General features: G+C 36.3%; 1 protein-coding gene across 7 annotated transcripts in view; it reads left to right on the forward strand.

Annotated features, from left to right (window-relative positions):
* Positions 1-12,500, forward strand: part of foxp2 (forkhead box P2) — a 147,157-nt gene that overhangs the window by 112,363 nt on the left and 22,294 nt on the right. For all 7 annotated transcript variants that reach the window (XM_041254524.1, XM_041254521.1, XM_041254526.1 and 4 more), the window contains 5 exons: positions 1-107; positions 1,138-1,227; positions 5,137-5,314; positions 7,443-7,656; positions 10,455-10,559. The exon at positions 1-107 is cut by the window's left edge. In XM_041254524.1, the coding sequence (XP_041110458.1) occupies positions 1-107; positions 1,138-1,227; positions 5,137-5,314; positions 7,443-7,656; positions 10,455-10,559 (694 nt within the window). The remainder of the gene's footprint in view (positions 108-1,137; positions 1,228-5,136; positions 5,315-7,442; positions 7,657-10,454; positions 10,560-12,500) is intronic.

Genomic DNA, 12,500 nt, shown 5'->3' on the forward strand with positions numbered 1-12,500 from the left:
AGGTGATCACCCCTCAGCAAATGCAGCAGCTCCTCCAACAGCAAGTGCTATCCCCACAGCAGCTTCAGGCTCTTCTCCAGCAGCAGCAAGCAGTCATGTTACAGCAGGTACTCCACCTTGTCTGCCCTTGACATAGTTAGTAACACAAGGATGTCCCTCTCGGAACCAGATAAGACCTGATTGACTCATTCCACAAAGAGGAAACTGGATACACGGTTGGCAGGGTTGTAGGATCTGAAGGGTTTAAAAGTAAAACTGGGGAGTGGGGAAAAACTGAAGCTTTAGTGCAGTAGCTTTTTTTTGTGTGTGTGTGTAAATTATGGGTTTATGGATATGCTGTGCATGAGAAATGAATCAGTATCATTTGCATACAAAACAAGATGTTTTCATTAATTTAGATTCTCTGCAAGTTAATTTTCTGTGATTTGTTGCTGTCTTACACTGTCTTTTGAGTTATATTTTTTAAACACAATTGGAAGACAGAAAATGAAGATTGATTTGCAAAATTATCTGGAGGTTTCTTTTTAAATCATACAAAAATAAAGAAATGCACAAAATAAATATCAGCTACTGCATTTGCAGGCATGTGCATATATTCAGTATCAGGACCTCTAAAGCCCAGTCACTTAAAATTGTAATTTTGGCATTCTGCAGAACAGACTGACAGATTAATTAACTTTTACTAAGAAATGGACGATTGTGTTTTGTCTCCGTGAAACTTTGACTTCACTCTGGTGCTATGCATGGCATGTAATTTGTTTTGATTTCTTACATTAGGGATTAGGCTATAATATTATGTGAATTCAGCTGGTTATATGCTATAAACACATGTGAAGGAATGTACTACTCCTAGATAGACTACACATGTGGGATGATGGTCTTATGCCATAGTGCAAAGTAGAAAAATAAATCATTGTTTTTAAACCAATACTCCAAACACACTGGCAAACGGCATCAATAATCACAGTTTCCTAAAATCATACTTTTTGTCGTTCTTTTACTCTGGCATAAGAATATCCGTATTAGACCTTTTTTTGTTGTTCTTGTGGAAAACACATTCAGACTGCTTCCCAAAATGAACGATTGCATGTAACAGTTTGAGATGAAATGTAAAATAAACTCTGTGTTTTTGTTCAGCAACATCTCCAGGAGTTTTATAAAAAACAGCAGGAACAGTTACACGTTCAACTTTTACAGCAACAGCATCCAGGCAAGCAAGTAAAGGAGGTATGTAATGGGCAACTGAACTGCAGTATAATGGTTTTAGGGTGCAATAGGTGGGTGGAGAGAGAAAAGGAAAAGAGCACTTCTCCCTATAAAAAGGATCTGTATGTCAAATGTACATTATTATATGATTTTTACCAAGCCTAATAATGGTGACAGTAGAACCCTCATGTTCCTCTTCTTTGTAGTGCAGGACTCGAGAGTTCTACTCCAAGGCAGCTGTCTTCTAATGTTCACTAATAAATCGAAGTGTACAAAGAGCAAGCTGTGTGATGGACAAAGCACTGATTATCTTGTAGATTTAGAGATTCTAAGTTGTGGGGGGGGGGGGGGTTGTTTTGTTTTTTCTCTGAGGTACTGTGGTACAGCTCAGACAGCATGCAAAGTTAGCCTAATGTTAAAAACCCAGGTTACATATAGACTTCAAAGTCACAGGTCCCTGATTAATGAACTGAGCTACTGTAGGTTTGGACTGGTGAGCAGAAAGTTAGTTTGATGTGCTCATAAATCAACCTGACAGGTCTGCTTCCATGGCCTAGCTTACATTTGTCAAAAAAACTGCATCAAATATAAACTTAATATAAACAAAACATGTTGAAGTAGTTAAATTGATCAGCAGGTATCGCAGACATTCTCTTCAAGCATCCCATTATGCAAGCATACAGGAAACAGCTCTGACCTCCCGAGGCTTTGTTTCTGTTTGGATTTGTGAATAGAATTTCAGCCATCAAATATGGAATAGAAATTGCTCCCTTATTTCTCTTGAGACTTTGGGCAATCCACATGACTTGCTCCATTATGCAGTCTGTTTTCCAGTGAGCGCATCAGGAGTTTTGGTTTTCCCCAAACTAAAAGAAAAGGTCTTCCACAGCAGCTTGTATTCCTCTGAAGTGTGACTGCCTTCACATATCCTCTTGGGTCTTAAGAACTCCAGTTTGTCTTGTAATTCCTCACACAATTGGAAGTTAGACTTTTTTCTTGTAATAGGGCACTTCTTTGCCTTGAATGAATTCCCAGTTTTAATGTATTCTGACAAGAGAAAGCTAGCAGGGCAGTGCTATCAAGGCTACATCCCAGTTTACTAATAGATCACTGGAGACCACATTCATGGCCCACTGAGGACCAAACTTATTCAGTTGCAAAAACAGGAGTGCTGCAAAAAAAAAAAAAAAAAAAATATATATATATATATATATATATATATACATATATATATATATATATATATACACACACACACACACACACACACACACACACACACACACACACACACACACACACACACACACACACTACCGGTCAAAGGTTTTAGAACACCCCCATTTTTCCAGTTTTTATTGAAATTTAAGCAGTTCAAGTCCAGTGAATAACCTGAAATGGTACAAAGGTAAGCGGTAAACTGCCAGAGGTTAAAAAAAAAGTTGAGGTTACCAAAAACTGAAAAATAATGTACATTTCAGAGTTATACAAAAAGGCCTTTTTTCAGGGAACAAGTAATGGGTTATCAACTTATAACTGTTCTGCAGCAATGGAAGTAAATTAAGCCTTGAAAGTTGATGATAACAATTCCTACAGGTGTCCCAACTTTTGTTGATTACTTACAAACCCTCTGTCTGTATAAAAGCAGTGTTGGAACAGACTGTGTTACTACACTCTCTTAAGCATTATTTGGACAGTATTGTAATAGTTTCTAAGAGTCAGCAGCTTGCGTGATAGGCAGCTCACAGAACAACAGCTTCAAGCACAGCTTATCACTAGTCGAAGTAAGCAAGTCTCAATTTCACATGTGAAGAAAGCAATTGCTAAGATGGCAAAATAAGAAAAAGAGGCTTTCCTGGGCCACGAAGCACCGCCAGAGGACTACTGAAGACTAGAAGAAGGTCTTATGGACCGATGAATCAAAATTTGAAATCTTCGGTTCATCACGCAGGGTTTTTGTACGCCGTCGAGTAGGCGAAAGGATAGTTCCTCGGTGTGTGACACCAACTGTCAAACATGGAGGAGGAAGCGTGATGGTCTGGGGCTCTTTTGCTGGATCCAGAGTTGGCGACTTGCAGAGTGAGTGACACCCTGAACCAAAACGGCTACCACAGCATTTTGCAGCGCCATGCGGTACCCTCTGGTATACGCCCAGTTAGTCAGGGGTTCATCCTACAGCAAGATAATGACCCAAAACATACCTCCAGGCTATGTCAGAACTACCTTAGAAGAAAAGAACAAGACGGTAGGCTTCAAATCATGGAATGGCAGCACAGTCTCCAGACTTAAACCCCATCGAGCTGGTTTGGGATGAACTGGACAGAAGGGTGAAAGCAAAGCAACCTACAAGTGCAACACATTTGTGGGAACTTCTGTAACAGTGTTGGGAAGAACTTTCCGAATAATATTTGATTTCCATTGTAGAAAGAATGTCACAAGTGAGTTTGGCTGTTATATCTGCAAAAGGTGGCTACTTTGAGTCAAAAATTTAGATTAAATTTTGTTAAACAAAATGATTCCATGATTTCTTTTTTATCTCCAATTGTTTATTTGTTCTATGCTTTAATTTCAGAGTACATTGAGACATTAAAATGCGTAAATTTCAATAAAAAATGGAAAAATGGAGGTGTTCCAAATCTTTTGACCGGTAGAGTGTGTGTGTGTGTGTGTGTGTGTGTGTGTGTGTGTGTGTATATACACACACACACACACACACACACACACACACACACATATATATATATATATATATATATATATATATATATATATATATATATATATATATATATATATAGTTAGTTAGTTAGTAACACAGCCTTACAGCTGAGGATCGTTTTGCCCTTTTAAAATACAGACCCACACACAAGATTTATGTTTTTAGCTCATTCGCGAACTTTTATTATTTACAATAACAAACTAAAAGAAACAAAAATCTAACTCACACATGGAGTGCTAACTAGACGTTTTAAAGAAAAAAACTATAAAACTGGATGGCTAAGCTGTTTACCTGTTACAAAACACAGACAAATAAAAAAAGGTTCACATGTATCTTATTAAAACCACACCGGTTTCGTCACCGTGACAGCCTCTCTTCACATGGGCTGGAGACTGCAGGTGGCATTTATTCGCAATTAGAGCCAGGTGAAACTCATCCTGGCTCTCTCCTGTGGCATTCTAGGTGATGTAGTCTGTGAGGGGCCAAAAGACTACACTTCTCTCCTTTTCCCCCCTAGTCTGCCACAACATGTAATGCTATGAAGATTTATACTATGAGCATTGTTATTTTTAAGGCAGTTTCATGCAAACCCACAGTTTGTTTGAATTTATTTGTATAGAAGAACCATGTTACTGCCTGATTTTAACATAAATAATATTAAAATAGAATAATTCCTGATGGAAGCAACCTTATCATGATGGTATTGTTATAATTCACATTTTTTATTTGTTTATTTTACATTTATTTTACAGTTAGAATTCCTTGTGTGGTCATACAAAGCATACAAGTCCAGCTATTTCTTTTTAAAATGTTGAACTATGTTGGGCTATAGGGACTATTCAAGCTTGTGGGTAATTCTAGCTGTGTTACTGTAAATGTCCAGACATGGTAATCATTTTAAGCAACATCACAGGAAGCATTGTAGCTTAGTGGTGAAGAAAGGGTAGAGAAGGTCCAGGTTCCAGGCTTGTAAGCCCCTCCACTATTTAATGCTGCTCCATCCTATCCAGCTGTAAAACGGCTTACAGGAGGAACCCTCTGATTACAGCATGCATCAGCTCAACTGGCTTATTATGGTTACATTTGTTACAGAAGATAATAATCATGGCTGCTCAGAGCACTGTAGAATTGGAAGGCGTGTGCCAAAAAATCAGTACGGTAATGCATTGCACTGTGCCGACTTTCTATTTTAATGTGTGCTTTCTCTATAGCAACAGCAACAGCAACAACAACAGCAGCAGCTAGCAGCCCAGCAGCTTGTCTTCCAACAGCAGCTCCTTCAGATGCAGCAACTCCAGCAGCAACAGCACCTTCTGAACCTGCAGCGGCAGGGCCTCATCTCTATGCCTCCTGGACAGTCTGCCCTCCCTGTCCAAAACCTGCCACAAGGTACATGCAGCACCACAAGCATACATGTGCACTAGCAGCTGCATTGTTGGCGTCATGTGGATGTATTGTGGTTTCTGTTGTTGTTGTTTTGGTTGGGGCTTTTCTTCACAGCAGTAACGTGATGTTAATCATATCTGTTACAGTTTTGGGTAGTAAAAACACCAATATGGGAGCTGTTGTTGATGGCAATATTAATAATAATGCTGTGACTTTAGTAAATTGTTTACATTACGTTTAAATTACACTACATTTTTAAAGGCAACATGCCTGAACAAAATGCATAGTTTTATTTTATGTTATATCATAGAGACTATAAATGAATATGTGACAAGTGATTATCTACAGTAAATTAATTTATATATATATATATATATATATATATATATATATATATATATATATATATATATATATATATATATATATATATATATATAATCTACTACAACCTTTCACCTGCTTGAGGAGGGTGAATTAACTACAGAGCCAAAATGGCTTCCTAACAATCAGTCAGCATACTGCAGCTACAAAACAGGTGCTCAAGTGGGCTTTTAAGTTTTAAAGGTGCTGAAGATTTTGACTACGTAAAGATAGGTCTGAAGGTAGTAATTTTGTTTTTAAACAAAAGACATAACTGTTTTAAAATCATATGTGAAAGTTAACTAAGACAAAAATATTGATTTCAGGAGTTTAGAAGCAATACTGCTCCCTAAGGCTAAAAAATTGTGGGTAATATGCCAGTAGATTTATTGTTCCAGTAGAGGTTAAAATATAACTGATGGCTGATGGTTCACTTTGGTGTTTTAAATGTTATAGATGTAAAGGATTTAATTCTGTATGGCACATCATTGTATACAACAGCTGTCAATCAATACGTCATGGTTATTGTGCTGTGGCACAACTTTTAGGTATGATTCAGTTTACATTTTCAAGCAACTTAGATATGTAGAATTAGTACTTAACACACCTATTAATAAATGTATTGTTTCCAGAAGTCTTTTATCAGTCTTTAATGTTTGTTTTAGTATTGCTACATTTAGCATTATGGAGTGTTTGGTAGTTATGGATGTTCACTGATAATTGTGTAGAACTGAAGGGCTAAACTGTTACAGTTAACACTACGTTGAATTTTAAGTTACATAAATTGCTTTATTACTGTTTTTATTTTACTTTATTACTATTATTATTGTATTATTAAATGCAAACAGTGGTTAAAAAGGGACAGTTTGCGTAGTGGTAAAAACAAATAGCTGTATGACATACATCAATAAAAACATAAAAAAAAAAAAATACATTCAGTTAAAATAAATACAAACTTCAGTTAATTTTGCTGTAACAGTGGTGTATATAAGTAATAAGACTCTCCACATTGAGCATATTATCAGGCATTATACACCGTTTGGTTGTAATAGTCCCTCGACTCCGTCTCGGGCTCATTACCCAAACGGTGGTAATGCCCTCTGTGTTGGGCTTTATTATTTACTTACTTAAATTAAATCAAATTGGCTACTTCTGCTTTTATTTTATTATTTGCCGGTATTTGTTTTACACATCTGTGTTTTTTTGTCTGGTGCGTGTCTACGCAGGTCAGTGGTATTTTATTATAAAGTGAACCCCACATTCATCCCCTTTTTTATCTCCTTCATCAGAACAATGCGGCAGCCTGCACCCGATTCATGAATAAGGACTCTGGAAATCGCAGCGTTTTTAGTTCAGAAATCGAACCTGTTTCTATTTCTTTTTCATAGCGTTTCTGACAGCAGTTGTGTTCAAGTATGAATGGTAGCATTAAAATCCATAGGTTTGATTTTTCAAAACGAAAAACGTGTGTGACTAAACACTGTAGTGTGACTAGCCCTTTACAGATCTATCTTTATAACTCTGTCAAAGTTGGTTCACCAATATGCTATAATATGCTATCCTAAACCAAGTTAAACCAAAACTGTTTTGTTAACAAATTAAAAAAAACTAAATTTTAAGTGTTGCAACAAAATTGATTTATTATACACTCAATGAAGAGACTTTTTTTTGTTGTGTTTTTATTTTGTTTTGTTTTTTTTGACAGAATAATCACATTTTTCTGAAAACATGTTTTTGTTGTTGGTTTATTGTATTTTTTATTGTACAGCTGGCTTGAGCCCTGCAGAAATCCAGCAGTTGTGGAAAGAAGTAACTGGGGCTCACAAAATGGAAGACAGTAGCATTAAACACGGAGGGCTTGACCTCACTACTAACAATTCTTCCTCTACTACCTCCACGACCACTTCCAAAGCATCGCCACCTATTACCCATCATTCCATAGTGAATGGACAGTCTTCAATCCTCAATTCAAGAAGAGATAGGTAACGATTAATCTTTCATTACTTTTCATATTTCCCAGTATGTCGTGCATGTACTGTACATTCTGAATTCAACAAACAAAACTACAGAAATGTGAGGCTGTGTGAAAGGGTGCCTTTGCAGGGGTGACGTCAGAACCAGGAAAAGAAACCAAAACACGCTTTTGTTGGTGGGTGAAAACTGAGCCGTAGCCTTTATTTATTAAATAATAATAATAAAAAATAAAAGATTTAAACAAACAAACACAAACAAAAAGGTGTGTTGGCCAAACAGACACACACAAAACAGACGTGGACGAACACACAACCTCGAGTGAGTGAAAACATACTGTTTTTATGCAGCTGTACCGAGACTCGATTGCTAATCAATCATTCAATTTGAGCCTCGGTACGTGAATTAATTAAGTGTAATTTCCCGTGCTCACATATTATATTTTACCTGCACATGAAGTGTTGTGTAAGCCTTGTGCCTAAATACAAATATACATTTTAATTTATATCCTGTGTATTTTATACATAAACACCAACATTAATACAGTACATACAACATAAAACACTAATAAACATAAAGGGTCGGGACACTCCACCACAGGCTGTCAAGAGGAGAATGCATGTTTGTAACAGGGTGATGTTACATGTGGGTCATCACTGAATAATACCGAGGCAGACACACATCATTGGGTGTTGACACGCTGCACAGACACGCAGATTTCATAAACACAGGTGCTGCCACTAGGGTACCAGCAAAGGTAGCTCTAGTGTTAGAATTAATCAACAAAACAAAACAAAAAATAAAAGTTTGCCACACAAATGGCGAGCGCTAGTCCCACTAGTATGCCAACCCTCTATACTGTTTGACATCAACATCCCTTAAACTGACATACGTCTGGGCTCCTGAAGCCCCAGCATCCTCACGGCGACTCCACTCTTCAAATGGACTTGGCTAGGCAATGTCTTCACGAGCACCGTCTTGGAGTGAAAGGGTTTTGTGTAGTAGTTCTCTCCATGGAGCGGACGCTGTTCTCCTCAATGCCAAAACAGCAAGCTTTTGCTCAGCACCCGTCTTTATGGCAATGGCAGTACAGTAGCCTTGAGTTGTGGTGCAGACACTTTTTGAGGTTTGCGTGGACTCCCTAGGCACGCCCCCCAGCCAATCAGGACCACCTGATCAACACAGCACCAGATGAGCTTACCTGCTCAATTAGTTGCTTAGCAATGCGTCTCATGTTGCGCATCCCATCTGCTTCTATAAAGGCACATATGCACTCAAGAACCAGCAACAGGGCTCTCCCTGTCACAAAGTTACATTTAGTTTGTTGAATGATGTGTTTGTTTATCTAGTAAAACTACTGAAATATCAAAAATATTAATAGATATCCCCATGTGGTGATGCACCATTTAATAACATGCTCATACAAAATCCATTACAAGAAAGTATGCTAGAGAACTGTGTACTGAAAACATTCCCTCAGTGTGCATTAAGAATTTAGTATTTCTCTTTTGAAATTTACTTTCAAGATGCCAAGATGGATTCTATAATGTTTATATTTGTGATGGACCTTTTTATATGCCGAACTACTGGAATACAAGTCTGTTCGTATTTTTATTTATCTGCCTTATCTATTATTTAAGCACTTCTACAGCAAGATGGCAGGTATTTAGAAAGAGTGCAGACCTAAAGAAAGGTAGATGTGCTCCATAAATTATTTTAAATAGATATGAACTGAGTAGGTGCTAAAATGTGCTGGAATAAAATCTTCAAATACATCACATAGGCATCTTGTTTCTCATGATGATCCAACAAGGAATATTGGCAAGAAGTGCCTCTTACCTACTCCGCTTAGATCTATGAAGGAGAGATCAGTATAAAACAGTTTGTGAGCTCTGTTGTAGTGCTGGCAAACTTAGCAGCAGAAGCATAAAGGCTGACTGTCAGGATATTTAGTGTAGGTAGGGTTATATATGCACCCTTTTTTGTTGAAAAATGCATTCATGTTTAACATGTTCATGTACAATCTAATGTTCAGGGTTCATAGATTTAATTGCCCTTATCTTTGAAGGGAATACTTCAGTTCAGTTCAGGTTCCTTTTATATAAATTGTTTTATTCTTCTAACCGTTATTTTAATTGTTTACTAACCAAAAAAGGTGTACGCAATTCTTTTAATTACAGTGTCCTTTCAATTTGGCAAATGACAAATGTCATAATGGAAAACACCTTGCATATTAAACAAACAAAAACCTAGTTTTTGAAAAAGTTGCAGAAAAATGTATATTGGGTTGACATTGTTGCCTTGATGAAATTAAGAGTTTTTGCACGTTTTCTGTGACTTTGTACAACAGTTTAAAATGTTAATGTTGCATCGGTCAGGTGGCTAAAAACCCAGATAGCATTACACAGTTGTCTTGTTTTCTTGTAATATGCAAGTCAAATATGACTTAAATTGTGTGTGTGTGTGTGTGTGTGTGTGTGTGTGTGTGATAAATAAATATATATATATATATATATATATATATATATATATATATATATATATATATATATATATATATATATATATATAATTACACACACACAATTTAAGACATATTTGATTCTGTTTTCTTCTTAATTGGAACGTCATCCAGCATTCAGGCTTGGTAGTTGCACTACTCAATTGAATGATTAATTTTTCCTGACTGGATTGAGCTCAATTGACCTGTTTTGACCCATTTGTCACTGATTGTAACCTGACAGGCGCTAGCAGCCTCAAACGATTATGGCTTTTGAGATGAATCTGACGCCAGTTTCTTATCCTGCAGCTCTTTACATGAGGAGACTGGGGCCTCTCATTCTCTCTACGGCCATGGAGTGTGCAAATGGCCTGGTTGTGAAAGCATCTGTGAAGATTTTGGTCAGTTTTTAAAGTAAGTTGACTGGAACTGCCAGTAAATTATGTGGATTAATAGTTTTTGGAAAGCTTTTATTTATTTATTTATTTATTTTTCCAGGAACTAAGATTCAGCAGATGTGTTCATGCTATATTTAATTTGGAACATTTCAGAATTATTTGAATAATTTAAAAAACAAATCTTATACCTCTTCTTTCAAATCAATGCACTCTATGCAGCTACAGCATTTACTAGTTTTAGCCAAAATGCAGCCCATTAAAATGTTCAACAGTTTCATGAAAGTACCTCACATTCAATTTGTATGCCTTTTTATAGAGCACTTTGTCGACAGGGGTCATTAAGCTTAAAAATGTAAAGCAAAATGATAAAGGGTGCCGCCTTTTAATGGATTTAAAAAAAATCAAGCTTTTGATGTCATTGTGGATCTTATTCTGGCTAATGTATGTGTTTTGGTTATAAGATACAAGCTTCATATTTTTGTACAGTAGATATTGTAGCCATGGAATAAGCAGAGTATGTGAAATTATTTTTTATAGATGCATAGTTTCACAATCTGTGTATCCAGTGTTGTCATGGAGCATCAAACAGAGTGAATGAACTCTTCATGCTTCATCAACAATTTAGTTAATTAGCTCATTTGTAATTGGTCTACTTTGTTGCCAGGATGTTAGTGGGGGCATCAAAGATGAGGTATTTGCAGTGCTGCAGATTATAGGTTATCTATCACACAACCACTCGGAACAAAGAGTGTGCGCATTAGAAAGATAAATCATAGATTTAAATATTTTTTATTAAGTGTAAAATAATGGTTTTACACTGTTTTACAGGATCCCTATGCAGTTTATATAGCTGGAAATGCCCTTTGTTTCCTTGTTCGCTCATAAGTAAACATGCTCATTCATAACTTACATATGTGTGCTGTACAAGAGAAACATATAGAAGTTATGGAATGCATAACACTGTATAATTTAAAAAAAAATTAAAATAAATGAATGATCTATTTACTTAATTAGACATTATTTGCGAATAATCCAGCTGGTAGTCTACATTGTTTTAGAGTAGTGTCACAAAGAAAAGTGAACATGCTACCCACTGCTTATTGCATGTGTTCAGGGCTGGAATCTAATAATGTCAGCTTATCCATGGCATGGAAAGCCATGTGCAGTCCAGCCTTATGGATTTCAGAAACAGGCTAATACAAAGTTATAAGAGATCCTAGTTTCTGTTCTGAAGTTGAACCTTGGCTACAAAGAAGAGGTTAATCTTACATCTTGTGTAAAGAGCTTGTTGTGCAGCAGCATAAAAAAGGAGGATTACAATTGAAAACAGTGACTTCCTCAGTTCTCTCATCATAGAAAGGATTTTCACTGAAGTCAGAAATTAAGTGTGTGTGTTTAAAAAATGACGTAATGCATATCTTTTGTTTTAGATTTTCCATTTTCTTAAATTCTTTAAAGTTGTCTTTTTTTGTATATAACATTTTATTTCTTTCATGTCTAAATCTATTCTGACACGTTTAACTATTTGTAAATTAATATAAAGCAATAGGTTAAACAGAGTGTAAAATCAGGTAAGTAATTGAATGATGAAAGCATACATCTTAGGTTAGCAATCAAAAAAAGTAAAGAAATTAAAAATAAAAAAGATTATCAGGTACTGCTCTACATTTATGGAAATTGCCTTTAAAATGGTTTTAGCTCTGTCAACACTTAGCTTCTTTGTTCAGGTTAACATTTTTTTCTTTCATTTTTTTTTTTTTTTTTTTCGTGTGATGAAACATGGTAGCAGATCACAGCAGAATTATCCAGGGGGGAGACTATTGCTCTGTCACCTGTATGCAGCAGACTCCAACAAACAACACAACATGATCTGCAGTACAAAGATGGCTAATGCTTTTTTTGCTATGGAGAAATCTTTGTTGGTGTCAGGGAAAACCTTTTCATGCTTTAGGAGATG

Source organism: Polyodon spathula, chromosome 7 (genome assembly GCF_017654505.1).
Source record: "Polyodon spathula isolate WHYD16114869_AA chromosome 7, ASM1765450v1, whole genome shotgun sequence".
NCBI lineage: Eukaryota > Metazoa > Chordata > Actinopteri > Acipenseriformes > Polyodontidae > Polyodon > Polyodon spathula.